The 14801-nt window shown below is 40.1% G+C and overlaps 2 protein-coding genes across 3 annotated transcripts; one reads left to right on the top strand and one right to left on the bottom strand.

Annotated features, from left to right (window-relative positions):
• Positions 1-289: 289 nt before the first annotated feature.
• Positions 290-13147, bottom strand: dcaf15 (DDB1 and CUL4 associated factor 15). Of its 2 annotated transcripts, XM_082164487.1 has the most exons (13): positions 13002-13147; positions 12280-12377; positions 12070-12208; positions 11314-11420; positions 9717-9862; positions 9214-9372; positions 6585-7163; positions 4599-4690; positions 4394-4516; positions 3868-3950; positions 2607-2711; positions 2401-2516; positions 290-911 (listed from the first exon to the last, which is right to left on the bottom strand). In XM_082164487.1, exons 1-13 carry the CDS (start codon positions 13128-13130, stop codon positions 856-858), a joined length of 1932 nt encoding a protein of 643 aa, XP_082020613.1. In that variant the 5' UTR covers positions 13131-13147; the 3' UTR covers positions 290-855. The 2 variants fall into 2 exon arrangements, with proteins under 2 accessions (XP_082020613.1, XP_082020612.1); XM_082164486.1 differs by lacking the exon at positions 290-911 and having other exon boundaries at positions 2332-2516.
• A 630-nt stretch (positions 13148-13777) lies between these two features.
• smdt1b (single-pass membrane protein with aspartate-rich tail 1b) lies at positions 13778-14783 on the top strand. The gene is made up of 3 exons (XM_082163447.1): positions 13778-13969; positions 14330-14473; positions 14556-14783. The coding sequence occupies exons 1-2, from the start codon at positions 13808-13810 to the stop codon at positions 14465-14467; spliced, it is 300 nt and encodes a 99-aa protein (XP_082019573.1). The 5' UTR covers positions 13778-13807; the 3' UTR covers positions 14468-14473; positions 14556-14783.
• The last annotated feature ends 18 nt before the right edge of the window (positions 14784-14801 follow it).

The following is a 14801-nucleotide window of genomic DNA, read 5'->3' as shown; positions in this document are numbered from 1 at the left end:
ATGTGATGTATTTGTTACAAACATTTATTTTAGTTATTGTTACCTAAACTATATATAAAAAAAATGAAATATTAGATAAAAAAGTTAGTACCAAAATGACTAAACCGGAAATTAAGCTACATAGAAATATTAATTAAAACTAATCTAAATAAAAAGACAAAAGTTATAAAAAATAATCTTGAAAGCTGAAAAGCTAATTCAAAATACTAATAAATATTATATATAGTATATAAATAATATTAAAATAGCACTGCTTAGTTTGATGCAATGAAAGTCATAAAACCCCATGAAGTATTCAAGGAATATTTAATTTTATCAAAAATAAAGTAAAACAATGTTGTGTAAAAACAATATTCTCATCCAGTCCAGCTGTGAGGCCACGACCACTATTAAAAAAAAGTGTAGGAGGGTTCGACAGCTTCTGATTGGCTGATGACACGGTGTCTAAACGATGTAAACAACTGCATCCTGAAACAAACAAAACAAAAAAAATAAAGCAGCTTCTCTTCTCTGCTGTATCTTTCCGCCCACCAAAACGTCCTGGTGCACTTTCCAAACACAACATCAAACATCAGAACAAGTGTGTGTGGGCAAAGTGTGCAGGTTTAACAGAGACAGACATTAGTTCTTCAGCAGTGTTTTGCGTCTGAATGGAGACTGATGGCGTGTTTCATAAAGTCACAGGTCTGATGTGAAGTTAGTTTGGCCCAAACGAGTCTTTATCTGCAGGCCCCTGAATAATCCACTCCCACATGATGGAAACACTGAGAGCGAGTGCGTTTGGACTGTAGAGCAGCACCGAAGGAGCAGTGTGTGTGTGTGTGTGTGTGTGTGTGTGTGCGTGTGTGGTCTCTCTCACAGGACGATCCACGTGCTTCTGTCATTATCAGCCAACACCTGAAGAGAAGAACCTGCAATGACCAGAAACATCAACAACTTGTTGTCATCAACATCGAAAAACACTCACACAAAGGATTGTGGGTAACATGTTTCAAGTAACACGTGTTTATATCTCACAATTCTGATTTTATAACTCACAATTGCGTGTTTATATCATACAATTCTGAGGAAAATAATTCTGAGCTTTCATAATTATTTAATCCGATTACTTTTTAGAAGTAACAAATAAAGTGTTATTATTTAATTAAAGTCAAGTAAATTAGTTAATTTATTAGTTATCAAATAAAGTTTTAATGACAAATACCTACAATAAAAATGGCAAAAATATAATTTAAAAGTAAATAAATTATTTTAAATAATCAAATGCATTTTAAATATGGAGTCCTGTTTTTTCCTCAACGTAACTTATCTCCCTTTACTATATCTCACAATGTGACAATTTCTTTTTTTAATGTCAAAATTACCTTTTTATTATTTTTACTTAAAGGAAAAAACATGTGGCTTCCATTTTTAAAGTTAAGATACCATAAAATCTCCAGAATATATAAATCTGTTCATTTTGTGAGGCTTAGAGGACGCCTGCCAATCATGGGAAAAACATATACACTACTGTTCAAAATAGAAAGAAAAATGTATTAATACTACTTCAGCAAGAATGCATTCAATTAATCAAAAGTGACAGTAAAGACATTTATAATGTTACAAATAATTTCTATTTTAAATAAATGCTGTTCTTTTGAACAACACAACATTTTCAATTCATCATAGAATCCTGAAAAATATGTTTCAATGCATATAAAATATAAGGTTTCAACCAAAATATGAAGTTTTTCATATTTTCATATTGTTTTCAACATAGATAATAGTCAGAACAACCAAAACAATGTTTCCTGAGCATCAAATCATCATATTAGAGTGATTTCTGAAGGATCATGTGACACTGAAGACTGCAGTAATGATGCTGAAAATTCAGCTTTGATCACAGGAATAAATTACATTTGAACAGATATTCCCATAGAAAACAGTCATTTTTAAATGGTATTATTACATGGCTTGGTTGAATTCTAATGCAGAATGCGGTCTGTTGTTTCTTGATAACAGACCGCTGCGAACTATAACACACCGTTGCCATGAAAAACAGAGCGTTGCTATGGACGCAGGATTCTAACCATAGAGACGGAACAGACTATTTTCTTTGGCGGAAGCAATACAATAGTTTTTAAATCAATAAACTCCTTTTTAAATCAATATTTTGTGTCAAATTATTGATTTATTTGATGGGTAGCCATGTAATAAGCGGGATAATGTATAGCGAGGTGGTTGTTATAGCGAATACAACCCCTTTAGACTGATTCAAGACCCAAGCCTGTCGGGGTTGTATTCGCTAAAACAACCGCCTCGATATACATTATCCCTTACGTAATATTTCACAATATTACAGTTTTAAACTCTTATGTCCAAACATTGGTGTATTGATGTAAGCGTGTGTGTAAAGCACACCTTTATGCATGGCCTCGTTGGTCATGCGGTTGATGTAGCGCGAGCTGCTCTCGGGGACGAGCCACCGCATCACGGTGTTCACACACGACTTCCTGTAGGAGCTCCACACACTCCCACTGAGACACAAGCACACGAGCACATCTGAGTGAAGGGACTGACACACACACACATCTGTCGACTCAGAGAGAGCATCTGAAGGGCGTTACCTGGTCTGACCTTTGACCTCAGTGAGGTCGCCCACACCGACTGTGCGACAAGCTCCCGTGTTTAGGTCCCAACTGACCTGCAGACTGGAGTGATAAGACTTTGGTCTGCAAACAAAGACAGAATACAAGGTGTTAATGAGCATTTCATTTTGCGTGTGTGTGTGTGTGTAGACAGGTTAAAGTGTTTGTGTGTACTGGTTTGGCCTACATTACGAGGACAGAATGTAGTGTGTGTTCAGGTTTCAGGCCAAATGCAGACGGTTTTCTGAGGGTTATTTTTAGGGTCGGGTCAGAAAATATCATCAGCTCAGTATTTAAACCATTACACCTATGGCATTTACTCATAATGACAGGTGTACCAATGTGTGTGCGAGTGAGTGAGAGAGAGAGAGAGTGAGTGAGTGTGTGTGTGTGTGTGTGTGTGTGAGTGTGTGTGTGTGTGTGTGTGTGTGTGTGTGTGTGTGTGTGTGTGTGTGTGTGTGTGAGTTTGTGTATGTGTGAGTTTGTGTATGTGTGTGAGAGAGTGTGTGTGAGTTTGTGTATGTGTGTGAGAGAGTGTGTGTGTGTGTGTGTGTGTGTGTGTGAGAGAGAGAGCGAGAGAGAGAGAGAGAGAGAGTGCATGTGTTTGTGTATGTGTGAGTGAGAGAGAGAGAGAGAGTGCGTGTGTGTGTGAGTGAAAGAGATAGTGTGTGTGTGAGTTTGTGTGTGTGTGAGAGAGAGAGAGCATGTTTGTGTATGAGTGTGTGTGTGAGAGAGAGTGTGAGAGAGTGTGTGAGTTTGTGTATGTGTGTGAGAGAGAGAGAGAGTGTGTGTATGTGTAAGAGTGTTTGTGTGTGTGAGAGAGAGAGAGAGAGAGAGAGAGATAGAGAGTGTGTGAGTTTGTGTATGTGTGTGTGTGTGTGTGTGTGTGTGTGTGTGAGAGAGAGAGTGTGTGTTTGTGTAAGAGTGTTTGTGTGTGTGTGAGTTTGTGTATGTGTGTGTGAGAGAGTGTGTGAGAGTGCGTGTTTGTGTATGAGTATGAGAGAGAGTGTGTGTGAGTTTGTGTATGTGTGTGAGAGAGAGAGTGTGTGAGAGTGTATGTGAGTTTGTGTATGTGTGTGTGTGAGTGAGAGAGAGTATGTGTTTGTATATGAGAGAGAGAGAGAGAGTGTATGTGTGAGAGTGAGAGTGTGTGCGAGAGTGTGTGTGTGTGTGTGTGTGTGTGTGTGTATATGTGTATGTGAGTGTGTGTGTGTGTGTGTGTGTGTGTGTGTGTGTGTACCTGCAGTGCTCATCCTCACAATTAGAGAAGGCCAGTAGCAACAGGCCGATGTTGATCACCACTTTGTTGGTCTCCGGGCAAACCTGTCACCATAGCAACAACAGAACACATACTAATTAGAACAGTAACAGCTGGGATCCGCAAGTAAAAACTCCACTCATTTTATCCATAGGAAAATTGATCTGAGATGTGAGCTTTCACAACCATATGAGCTGCCAGTGCTAATTTATATTTATATTTACATTATACAATAACCTAGGAATGTGTCCAAGTGGATTTTTTGCTTTTAAGTAAAACTAATTTTTATTTATTTTTTCTTAACCTCTAGAGTTACAAAAAACACTGATGTGCCGAGCCAGAACCGAAACAAAAAAATGTTCAATTCAAACTTTAATCGTGAAAGTATTTGTGTGGATCGTTAAAATATTCATTAGCTTAAATGTATGATATGAATAAATTGTGCTCATAAAGATATGTACCAAAATAAAACACAAAACAGCAGTTCCTCCTAAACAAACAACGTCACCTCGAGGATGACGACGTCATAGTCACTGAAGGAACAGAACTGCGAGCCCCAGACAGCATCATTCCTGATGACCTCGTTGATGAGATACTCGAAATCCAGCGTCAGCTGCTCGATACACACACACTGAGAGACACACCAGAGTTCACACACAACATCCTGCAGAGTTTGCATTGTGCAGTCTCATGATAACGTCTCTGACACACACCTGACCGCTGTACTGTCCCGTCACCAGCTGTAGGTTTCGCCCCTTCAGATCCGTCACAGTGAACGGAAGCTGCACTTTATCTTCCTCCTCTCCTGAAGACAACAGACACACACACTATAGATTATATACTAGTTCTGGTGTGTACACTAAAAGAAAGGAGAAAATTCTACACACTTTATACTAAATGGACATTGTCAAATAAATAATCACATCTCTTATGAACCAGTTCTATTAAGTGAATCAAAAACAGGCAGAACGAGCAGAGTAGACTGATTCACGAACAAATGACTCGTGACTCAGTTGTCCTTTAAGTGAATCATAGGCATACAGAGCAACCGGTGTAGTTTGATTCACAAATAACTTTTTTTAATGAATCAGTTCTGTTATTGAATCAAAAACATAAGGCACAACTGGTGTAGCCTGGTTTATGAATACATTACTTCAAGTGAATCAAAATTAAATACAGTACGACCACTGCAGACTGATTCACAATCAAATGATTCAAACTGGTTCGTTTTAGGGAGTCAAAAACATACAGAATGAGCAGAGACTGATTCACGAACAAATAACTCTTCCAAGGCAGTATTTGTTAGACCTTTTAAAAAGACAAGTAACAGATTTGAATCAGTCTGATGAATCATTCTCTGAACTGAACATATCCTAGTGGTTTCTGAATCAACATCTGACTCACTAAACTGCAAGTTATGTTTTTACTTTTAGTGATGTATGGTTATCATTACTGACAGATTGTCATTATGACAAAGTATCATTCAACATACACATTTTTATATGTAAATGTAGTACCACTAGAAGAAGAAAAAAGTTTGTCGAGACAAACTTTAAGTTGGCTTAAGAAAGCCGGACCACAAAGTTTGAAGTAGACTTAATAGCTTTATGTCAGACGGTTTTACGTTTTAAGTAGCTTTATAATTGAAGTTTGAAGGTTTTAAGTTTGAAATAGTTTTAGTTAAGTAGAAGTTTTAAAAGGCAGAATTTTGAATAGATAGATAGATAGATAGATAGATAGATAGATAGATAGATAGATAGATAGATAGATAGATAGATAGATAGATAGAAGGCCAGATAGAAGGCTAGATAGAAAGAATGAATGATTGATTAGTTCGAAAGAAAGATTAGTTAGAAAAAAATAAATATTAGTTAGAAAAAATAAATATTAGTTGGAAAGACAGATTGAAAGAAAGATTAGCTAGAAAGAAAGAGAAAAAGAAGATTAGTTAGAAAGAAAAATTTCTAAGAAAGAACGAAAGATTAGTTAGAAAAAAAAGATTAGTTAGAAAAAGATACGATAGAACAATAGATAGAATGATAGAACGAACGATAGATAGATAGAACGATAGAATTAAAGTTAGAACGAACAATAGAACGAAAGATAGATAGAAGGATAGATGTAAAGAAAGAATTATTGATTAGTTCGAAAGAAAGAATAGAAAGATCAGTTAGAAAGAAAGCAAGATTAGTTTGAAAAAGAAATATTAGTTAGAAAAAAGAAAATTAAGAAAATAACGAACGAACGATAGACAGACAGACAGACAGAACGATAGACAGATAGATAGATAGATAGATAGATAGATAGATAGATTGATAGATAGATAGATAGATAGATAGATAGATAGATAAACAGAACGATAGAACAATAGAACAATAGATAGAATCATAAAACGATAGATGGATGAGAGAGAGACAGACAGAGATAGATAGAACGATAGACAGATAGATAGATAGAACGATAGATAGATAAATAGAACGATAGACACAGATAGATGGATAGATAGATAGATAGATAGACAGATAGATAGATAGAACGATAGACAGACAGACAGACAGATAGATAGATAGATAGATAGATAGATAGATAGATAGATAGATAGATAGATAGATAGATAGATAGATAGATAGATAGATAAATAGAACGATAGACAGACAGACAGATAGATAGATAGATAGATAGATAGATAGATGTCGTACCGCTGGGCTGCTCCGCCGCTCGGGCCTGTGGGAGTCTGTATCTGAGAGTGGTGTAGTTGACGTAAGCAGGTTCTGAGGAGGAAGAGGAGGATGAAGGTTCGTGAGCGTGTGGAGACAGAGAGGAGACGGAGGAGAGGGATCCCGGAGACATGACTGTGTTACACACAGCGCTCTCCTCTGCCTCTGCGGGCGGAGAGGAGGAAGACGAGGGTCCCGGGACCTCAGCGTCTCGTTCACGTCTCTCTCTCGTTCGGTCTTCCTCGCTGTGGGATCGCTGGGGGTCAGTCTCTTCTTTCTCTTTGGCTTTGCACCTGTCGTGTTCCCTCGTTCCGGCCTGAGCTCGGCGGAAAATGTCAGCAGCAAACTCTCTGGCCCGCACAGCAGCCTGTGATTGGCCGGGGGAGAGCGGGGTGAAATGGGGCTTTAACTGGCTGAGGTCAGGTGACCCCTCAGATGAGGTCGACGAGGATGAGGATGGTGATGAAGGTCCAGCAGGAGGAGGAGGAGGAGGAGAGGAGGACGACGTTTCTCTCTTTCGGTACAGAATCTGATTGTTTTGACAATCCTGCTGCCCGTCTCCTACAGAGACACAGAGAGAGATTAATGCATCTAACTGACATAGAGAATACATAACTGTAATATTGTGAAATATTACTACAATTTAAAACAGCTGTTTTCTATGTGAATATAGTGTAAAATGTAATTTATTACAATGTTGAAAACATTTGATAATATCAGGAAACCATGATTAAAAAAAATCTTTGATGAATAGAAAGTTCTAAAGAACAGCATTTATTTGAAATAGAAATCTTGTCACATTATAAATGTCTTTATTGCTTCTTATGATTAATTTAATGTATTCTTCCTGAATAAAAGTATTAATTTCTTTTCTTTTTTTTAAAAGACCCCAAACGTCTGAACTGTAGAGTACACAAATTAATTGAAAATAGTGTTAAATAGCATAATTTACATTGGAAATTATTTATAAAAATAAATGAATAAATAAATAAGCGATATAAAAATATTAAATAAAAATATTTTAGTATTATTTATTTATTCTTACAAATGACACTTTGTGAGTCAGTTCTTTAAATGAAAAAGTCAATTCATGAGTTATTATCAGTTTGATGTAAACTACTGAGTGACGATTCAAATGAATCAGTGAATCATTCCTTTGACCATTTAATTCAAACGAACTGTCCAAACAAAAACAATTTCCTAAACGAATCATACTTTCTACTGACACCTGAGAGAGCACACATACGCACACACTCGTGCACATCAACAGACCAACACACTCTGACGTGCACAGACGATGTGCGTGTACCTGGGCAGAGGGAGATGTGTGTGTACCTGGGCAGAGGGTGATGTGCGTGTACCTGGGCAGAGGGAGATGTGTGTGTACCTGGGCAGAGGGAGATGTGTGTGTACCTGGGCAGAGGGTGATGTGCGTGTACCTGGGCAGAGGGAGATGTGTGTGTACCTGGGCAGAGGGAGATGTGTGTGTACCTGGGCAGAGGGAGATGTGTGTGTACCTGGGCAGAGGGAGATGTGTACCTGGGCAGAGGGTGATGTGTGTGTACCTGGGCAGAGGGTGATGTGTGTGTACCTGGGCAGAGGGAGATAGAGGGAGATGTGTGTGTACCTGGGCAGAGGGGCAGAGGGAGATGTGTGTGTACCTGGGCAGAGGGAGATGTGTGTGTACCTGGGCAGAGGGTGATGTGTGTGTACCTGGGCAGAGGGTGATGTGTGTGTACCTGGGCAGAGGGTGATGTGTGTGTACCTGGGCAGAGGGTGATGTGTGTGTACCTGGGCAGAGGGAGATGTGTGTGTACCTGGGCAGAGGGAGATGTGTGTGTACCTGGGCAGAGGGAGATGTGTGTGTACCTGGGCAGAGGGGCAGAGGGAGATGTGTGTGTACCTGGGCAGAGGGAGATGTGTGTGTACCTGGGCAGAGGGAGATGTGTGTGTACCTGGGCAGAGGGGCAGAGGGAGATGTGTGTGTACCTGGGCAGAGGGAGATGTGTGTGTACCTGGGCAGAGGGTGATGTGTGTGTACCTGGGCAGAGGGGCAGAGGGAGATGTGTGTGTACCTGGGCAGAGGGAGATGTGTGTGTACCTGGGCAGAGGGTGATGTGTGTGTACCTGGGCAGAGGGTGATGTGTGTGTACCTGGGCAGAGGGAGATGTGTGTGTACCTGGGCAGAGGGGCAGAGGGAGATGTGTGTGTACCTGGGCAGAGGGTGATGTGTGTGTACCTGGGCAGAGGGAGATGTGTGTGTACCTGGGCAGAGGGGCAGAGGGAGATGTGTGTGTACCTGGGCAGAGGGTGATGTGTGTGTACCTGGGCAGAGGGAGATGTGTGTGTACCTGGGCAGAGGGAGATGTGTGTGTACCTGGGCAGAGGGAGATGTGTGTGTACCTGGGCAGAGGGAGATGTGTGTGTACCTGGGCAGAGGGAGATGTGTGTGTACCTGGGCAGAGGGTGATGTGTGTGTACCTGGGCAGAGGGAGATGTGTGTGTACCTGGGCAGAGGGAGATGTGTGTGTACCTGGGCAGAGGGTGATGTGTGTGTACCTGGGCAGAGGGAGATGTGTGTGTACCTGGGCAGAGGGTGATGTGTGTGTACCTGGGCAGAGGGAGATGGCGCAGGCCACCAGAGAGTAGCTGGTGTTGAGCAGAATCACCTGGTCCTTCTTCAGCTGCAGCGCCGGCTGGAACGTCGGGAACGGATAAACCACTTGATAGCGAGCGTTCAGAACGTAACCGTGCTGCAGACACTCGCCACCTGAGGCGGAGACCGGAGAGAGCTGTTTAATCGCTTAATACGATTGTATTAAGGGGTGTGTGCGTATGGTGGACACGGTGGATGTGGGACAGCACTGTTTGCAGCAGTCAGTAATACGGTGTGTGTGTGTGTGTGTGTGTGTGTACCTGTGCGTATGGTGGACACGGTGGACGTGGGACAGCACTGTTTGCAGCAGTCAGTAATACGGTGTGTGTGTGTGTGTGTGTGTGTGTGTGTGTGTGTGTGTACCTGTGCGTATGGTGGACACGGTGGACGTGGGACAGCACTGTTTGCAGCAGTCAGTAATACGGTGTGTGTGAGTGTGTGTGTGTGTGTGTGTGTACCTGTGCGTATGGTGGACACGGTGGACGTGGGACAGCACTGTTTGCACGGCTGTGCAGGAGGCATTGAGGTGATGGTGATGTAGATGTCTCTGTTGTTCTCGTCACTCATCATCATGTTCATCAGGGCTGAACTGGAGCTGCGTGTGCTGACAGATCACAGAGAGAACATGTTCACATAAACACTGACTACATTTCATTTGAATTTTAGTTTAAGTGCCCCTAATATGCTATTTTAATGTTTCCTAATTTTGTTTTGGAGTCTCCTACAACAGGTTTACATGCACCCAAGCTAAAAAATAACAAATGGCCCAGTCTGTTGTGATTGGTCTTCTCTGCTCTGATTGGTCAGATGACCCAGTCTGTTGTGATTGGTCTACTCTGCTCTGATTGGTCAGATGGCCCAGTCTGTTGTGATTGGTCTTCTCTGCTCTGATTGGTCAAATGACCCAGTCTGTTGTGATTGGTCTACTCTGCTCTGATTGGTCAGACGGCCCAGTCTGTTGTGATTGGTCTACTCTGCTCTGATTGGTCAGACGACCCAGTCTGTTGTGATTGGTCTTCTCTGCTCTGATTGGTCAAATGACCCAGTCTGTTGTGATTGGTCTACTCTGCTCTGATTGGCCAAATGAACCAGTCTGTTGTGATTGGTCGACCGATTACAGAGTGTTTCTTTAATGAAACTATCGTTACCATATCTCAATTGCAGCTCCAGATCTTCCTCAGCCCTTTATAAACAGTGATACAAACAGTAACAATGGTGTCGGTTTTAATGTATCAATTTGAACCCGAGTCAAGAGCATGAAAAGTGGATTTGCAGAACTGAAAACAGCATCTCTCGACACGAACCACGAACCGAACTCTTCCAGTCTCAGCTACTTCTACAGTGTTTGAGGGCCAGAGTAGGCTTCGTTTGAGGCCAGCCGATGAAGACGATAGGCTGGCATTAAGCAAATGTGTTACACTGTTACGTATTGGCATCGCTGATGACTCGTTTTAGCAGTTCAGAATTTTCAGATTTTAGTTTAATTAGACAATAACTTTATTTGTTGTGCACTTTTATCTTTAAAACTTTGCAGACCTTTTACATTCACAAACAGCTTTATTACACACTGCATGAAAGGAGTGTGAGAAAAAGCATAACAGGGCACTTTAAATTATGTTGCATATTTTTATTCCTTTTTGTGTTATTTGCAGATTGATCTCCTTCCCCTGATCTCAGCCACATACGGGAAAACAGGATAAAGCATAAGATGTACGTAGAAAGAAAGAAAGAAAGAAAGAAAGAAAGAAAGAAAGAAAGACCGCTTTTTTAAATGTCTATATAGGTTTTAATAATTTTTATTTCAGTTTTAGTTATTGAACTACATCAAGTTAAACTAAATGAAAATGAGAAATGTTGCTTTGGCAACTAGGCCTAGCTGAAATAAAAAAAAATTTAATAATTTATTTCAGTTAATAATTGTTTTATTTATAAAATTATATACATTATATATATGTTAATTATATACATTTTATGGCTTTAGCTTTAGTTAAACTAAATTCTTCCTAAAACAACCCAGCCACTGACCCAGCACAGAGGAGGAAGACAGACTCTTACTTAAAGCCGAAGACGACCAGCTTGGAATGATCATTGTGCCACTCGCAGACGGTCAGGTAGAGATCGGTGTAGATGTCCTCACCCGCAAACAAACGCACATGATGCACCTGCAAAGAGAAACAAACTGATGTGTCACGTCGCTCTAGATGTGAAGACGTCACAACTACTGACTGTTCAAATAGTTAAACCCTCACTTAGTCAGCACTTGTGATCCTCTGCAGTCAAAACAGACCAAAAAATTAACTAAATAATGTGCTATATTAAATAAAATGTATTCTTTAATGTTTTTGAGGGGATTTCAGCCTTACATATATACATATATACACATTTGGTCTACGATTTTTTTGTGTTCATATAGCAAATGCCACACAAGTCACAAAGTTTGTATAAATGTACATTTTGACCACGGTCGGCATAAAACAGAAGTTGCGGTAGTCTTTTCGTCACTATTGTGAAGTATATTTTTCACAAAGTATATGTTTCACAGTTTCAGGAACAAGAACAAATGTAGGGTGGGACTTGATTTTATCGATAGGGAATTGATAGGATGGTTGTGGTTTGCTATTGGGGGATTCTCATTTGAGTAAACATGCCAGTAAACACGTCAAGTAAGTTATTTTGATTGAAGATTGCGAGGGAACTGAAAAAATCATTTGTAATGAATACTATGATATTCCATTAAAAATATAAGAATTGTCAATTTTGATTTCATGGTGACTTTAAAGCTCTGACAGACTCAGCGAGCGGTGGTTTTACCTGTTTGAGGCGACTGTGCAGGTTAAACTCCCACCAGTACAGGTGATACGTGTAGAAGGAGAAGTCATCGTCCTCTCCACAGTCACTGGTGTAGGACAGCACGTACCGCCCGCATTTGGTGAAGCCCAGGAAGATGTGCCTGTGATAGCAGAGAGACGGATCAGACACAGCATTCACATCGCTCCGACACAGATCGCATGTTCTCCTCACCCTGCTCTGAGGAACTCCTCACTGACGATGGTCTTCAGCGGGACACAGACACGAGGAGGGAGTTTTCGGAAGAGCCGCTGAGAGAGCTGCCCATTAAGCTAGCAGACAGACAGACAGACAGAGACTTTAATACAGTTACAGAGACACATGAGCCATAACTACAGTTAAATGAGCTTTTAGACTGACAAAGCTACTTAATCAAGGGTGTTATTGCTAAATATCAAGACCATGATAGTTATGATAACCTGTTCAAATCATCTTTGCACTGAACTCAACCTGGCTGAGGCATTTCTACCATTAATTTATGTTAAAAAAATGACATTTTTCATTAAATGAGATGGGGTTGAGGACAGAGACTGCTATGTCAGTGTTAATGATAGATGTCAGTGCAAAACAATGAATAATAAATTACTTATGTTATGATAATTGATGGACATCTCAATCATGACAGATTCATATAAACATGACCATTTTGTTTGTTGTTATAACTGCCCCAAAGAACCACGTACTGCTGCAAAGGAATGTTTTTATTGCTTTTTTGTAGATGTCCCCATTAATATCTTCACATACACAAATAATGAACTCTGATAGACACATAAAGACGTTGAATGAGGCTACAGCTAAACATGCTAATAACATACACATTATTATTTACGTTATGCTGTTGAAACATTTCACGCAACAAATGCGACATTTGGACCAACTTTCCTCTCTCTACCTACCCGTCCTCGCGTGAGGAGTTTGATGATGTGATCTTTGTGTTTTCTCTGGTGTTTTTGTTTGTTGTCATCTTTCTCAGATTTCGAGCTGGGCGCCATTTTTGATTTTTGCCAGTTCTTTGGATTTGCCATCAGTCCAGCCCGAGCAACTCGCCGATTGGCTCTGCCTTCTCCAATGAGAGCTTTGATTGGTCACAAAAGCCGTCAATCAAAGAAATGAGGGCGGGTTATTTGCTACGTTCTGGCTCTGAACATTTTTCAACCAATCAACCAACTGTCATTTTTGTTTACGTATTCAGTGTGGAAAAATAATTGTTTGTAAATGAAGTTACATTTTATGTAGTTTCTAATAAGTCATCTAATCACAACATTATAATGTCAAAGTCGTCTCAATCGATTCATACAGCAGTTAATTAAAATGTTCATATTCTATTTTTATTTTACATGATCACTTTCAAGTACACTTTAATAGTTAACATGTATATAACTAACTGTCATATTATCATGCTTTATCATTTCGAGCTTTATCATACACCAAGGAGGACCTTGACCTGGCAGGTGTGTCTCTAGTGAAAAAAATTATACATGAATGGCTGTATCACCCTCCATCCCATTTAGTCATTAAAATAAATAGAGTCGTTGTCGTTTAAGCTTTATTGACATTATTAACATCAATTCTGTCGATTTTTTATTTATTTTATTTTTGCTGAGTTCAGTAAACACGGAGCGCATAGTTACTCCTCCCCCTAATTATAAATCCAAAGGAGGCGGGTCCACTGGGCGTGTCTCTGAAGCGCACAAACGGAAACATGGCGTCGTTGGTGGCTCGTCTCTCTCGAGCATTTGTCTTTAGAAATACAGCAACACTGAGCCGCAACACTGGTCCAAAATCGGTGAATGCGACAGGACTGACTCTCAGCCGAACCACCGTGACATCCACAACGGGGAGAGTCCTTCCTAAACCAGTTAAGGTGAGTTTATACATGTGTAAGCATTATAGTTGGAGACTCCCAAGGATACGTAGGAACCAGGGTAGGGCTTCTTGCTAGCCAATGATAAATAAGAATGGCTTGACTGACATGACTGATGGCCAATCATATTGCTGCAGCGGCACATATTTTATCAAACGAGGAAGTGTACTTGGTGTACGGCTGTTTCTAAAAATCAATTATTTATATGTCAGTTTATCGACTCTGTTTTCCTTGTACTGTATACAAAATATTTTAAACGCCAAATGATTAATTGTGAAGGTTTCAATATGCACAATTATTATTATTATTATTATTATTAATTTAGGTATAATTTGCTATACATCTGTAATATTTCTCCAGGTCCCGTTCGGTCTGACCCGCATGTTTATAGTGGTCATTCCGTTCCTCTATGTTGGTAATCTGATCAGTAAAAATTTCGCTGCTCTTCTGGAGGAACATGAGATCTTCGTCCCAGATGATGATGATGATGATGACTGAGCGAAGGTAGACTAATATCTTTATATTGTGTTACGTATTACTATTATATTGTGTGTATGTGGTTGCAGATGTTTATGTTCTTGTGCAGGTTTCACTCCAGCGGTCTGCAGATCTTCTGAGAGGTGCCTGATGCAGATGAACAGGATATATATTTATGCAATAATAAAGCTTGTCAACACACTCTAGTGTTCAAATTCCTACATTACACTAAACATGTCCAGAAGCCAACGTTTAATGCTATTTTTAGGTTTCAAAACATTGTCTACAATATGATTTGAGGCTGCCCTCATCAATTTAATAAATTGATTGAATGTTAGTTGCTGGTTGTGTTTTT

This window comes from Leuciscus leuciscus (assembly GCF_965113295.1).
Source record: "Leuciscus leuciscus genome assembly, chromosome: 3".
Classification (NCBI taxonomy): domain Eukaryota; kingdom Metazoa; phylum Chordata; class Actinopteri; order Cypriniformes; family Leuciscidae; genus Leuciscus; species Leuciscus leuciscus.
Note: the sequence above shows the minus strand (reverse complement) of the source record. Positions and strands in the feature narration are given on the sequence as shown.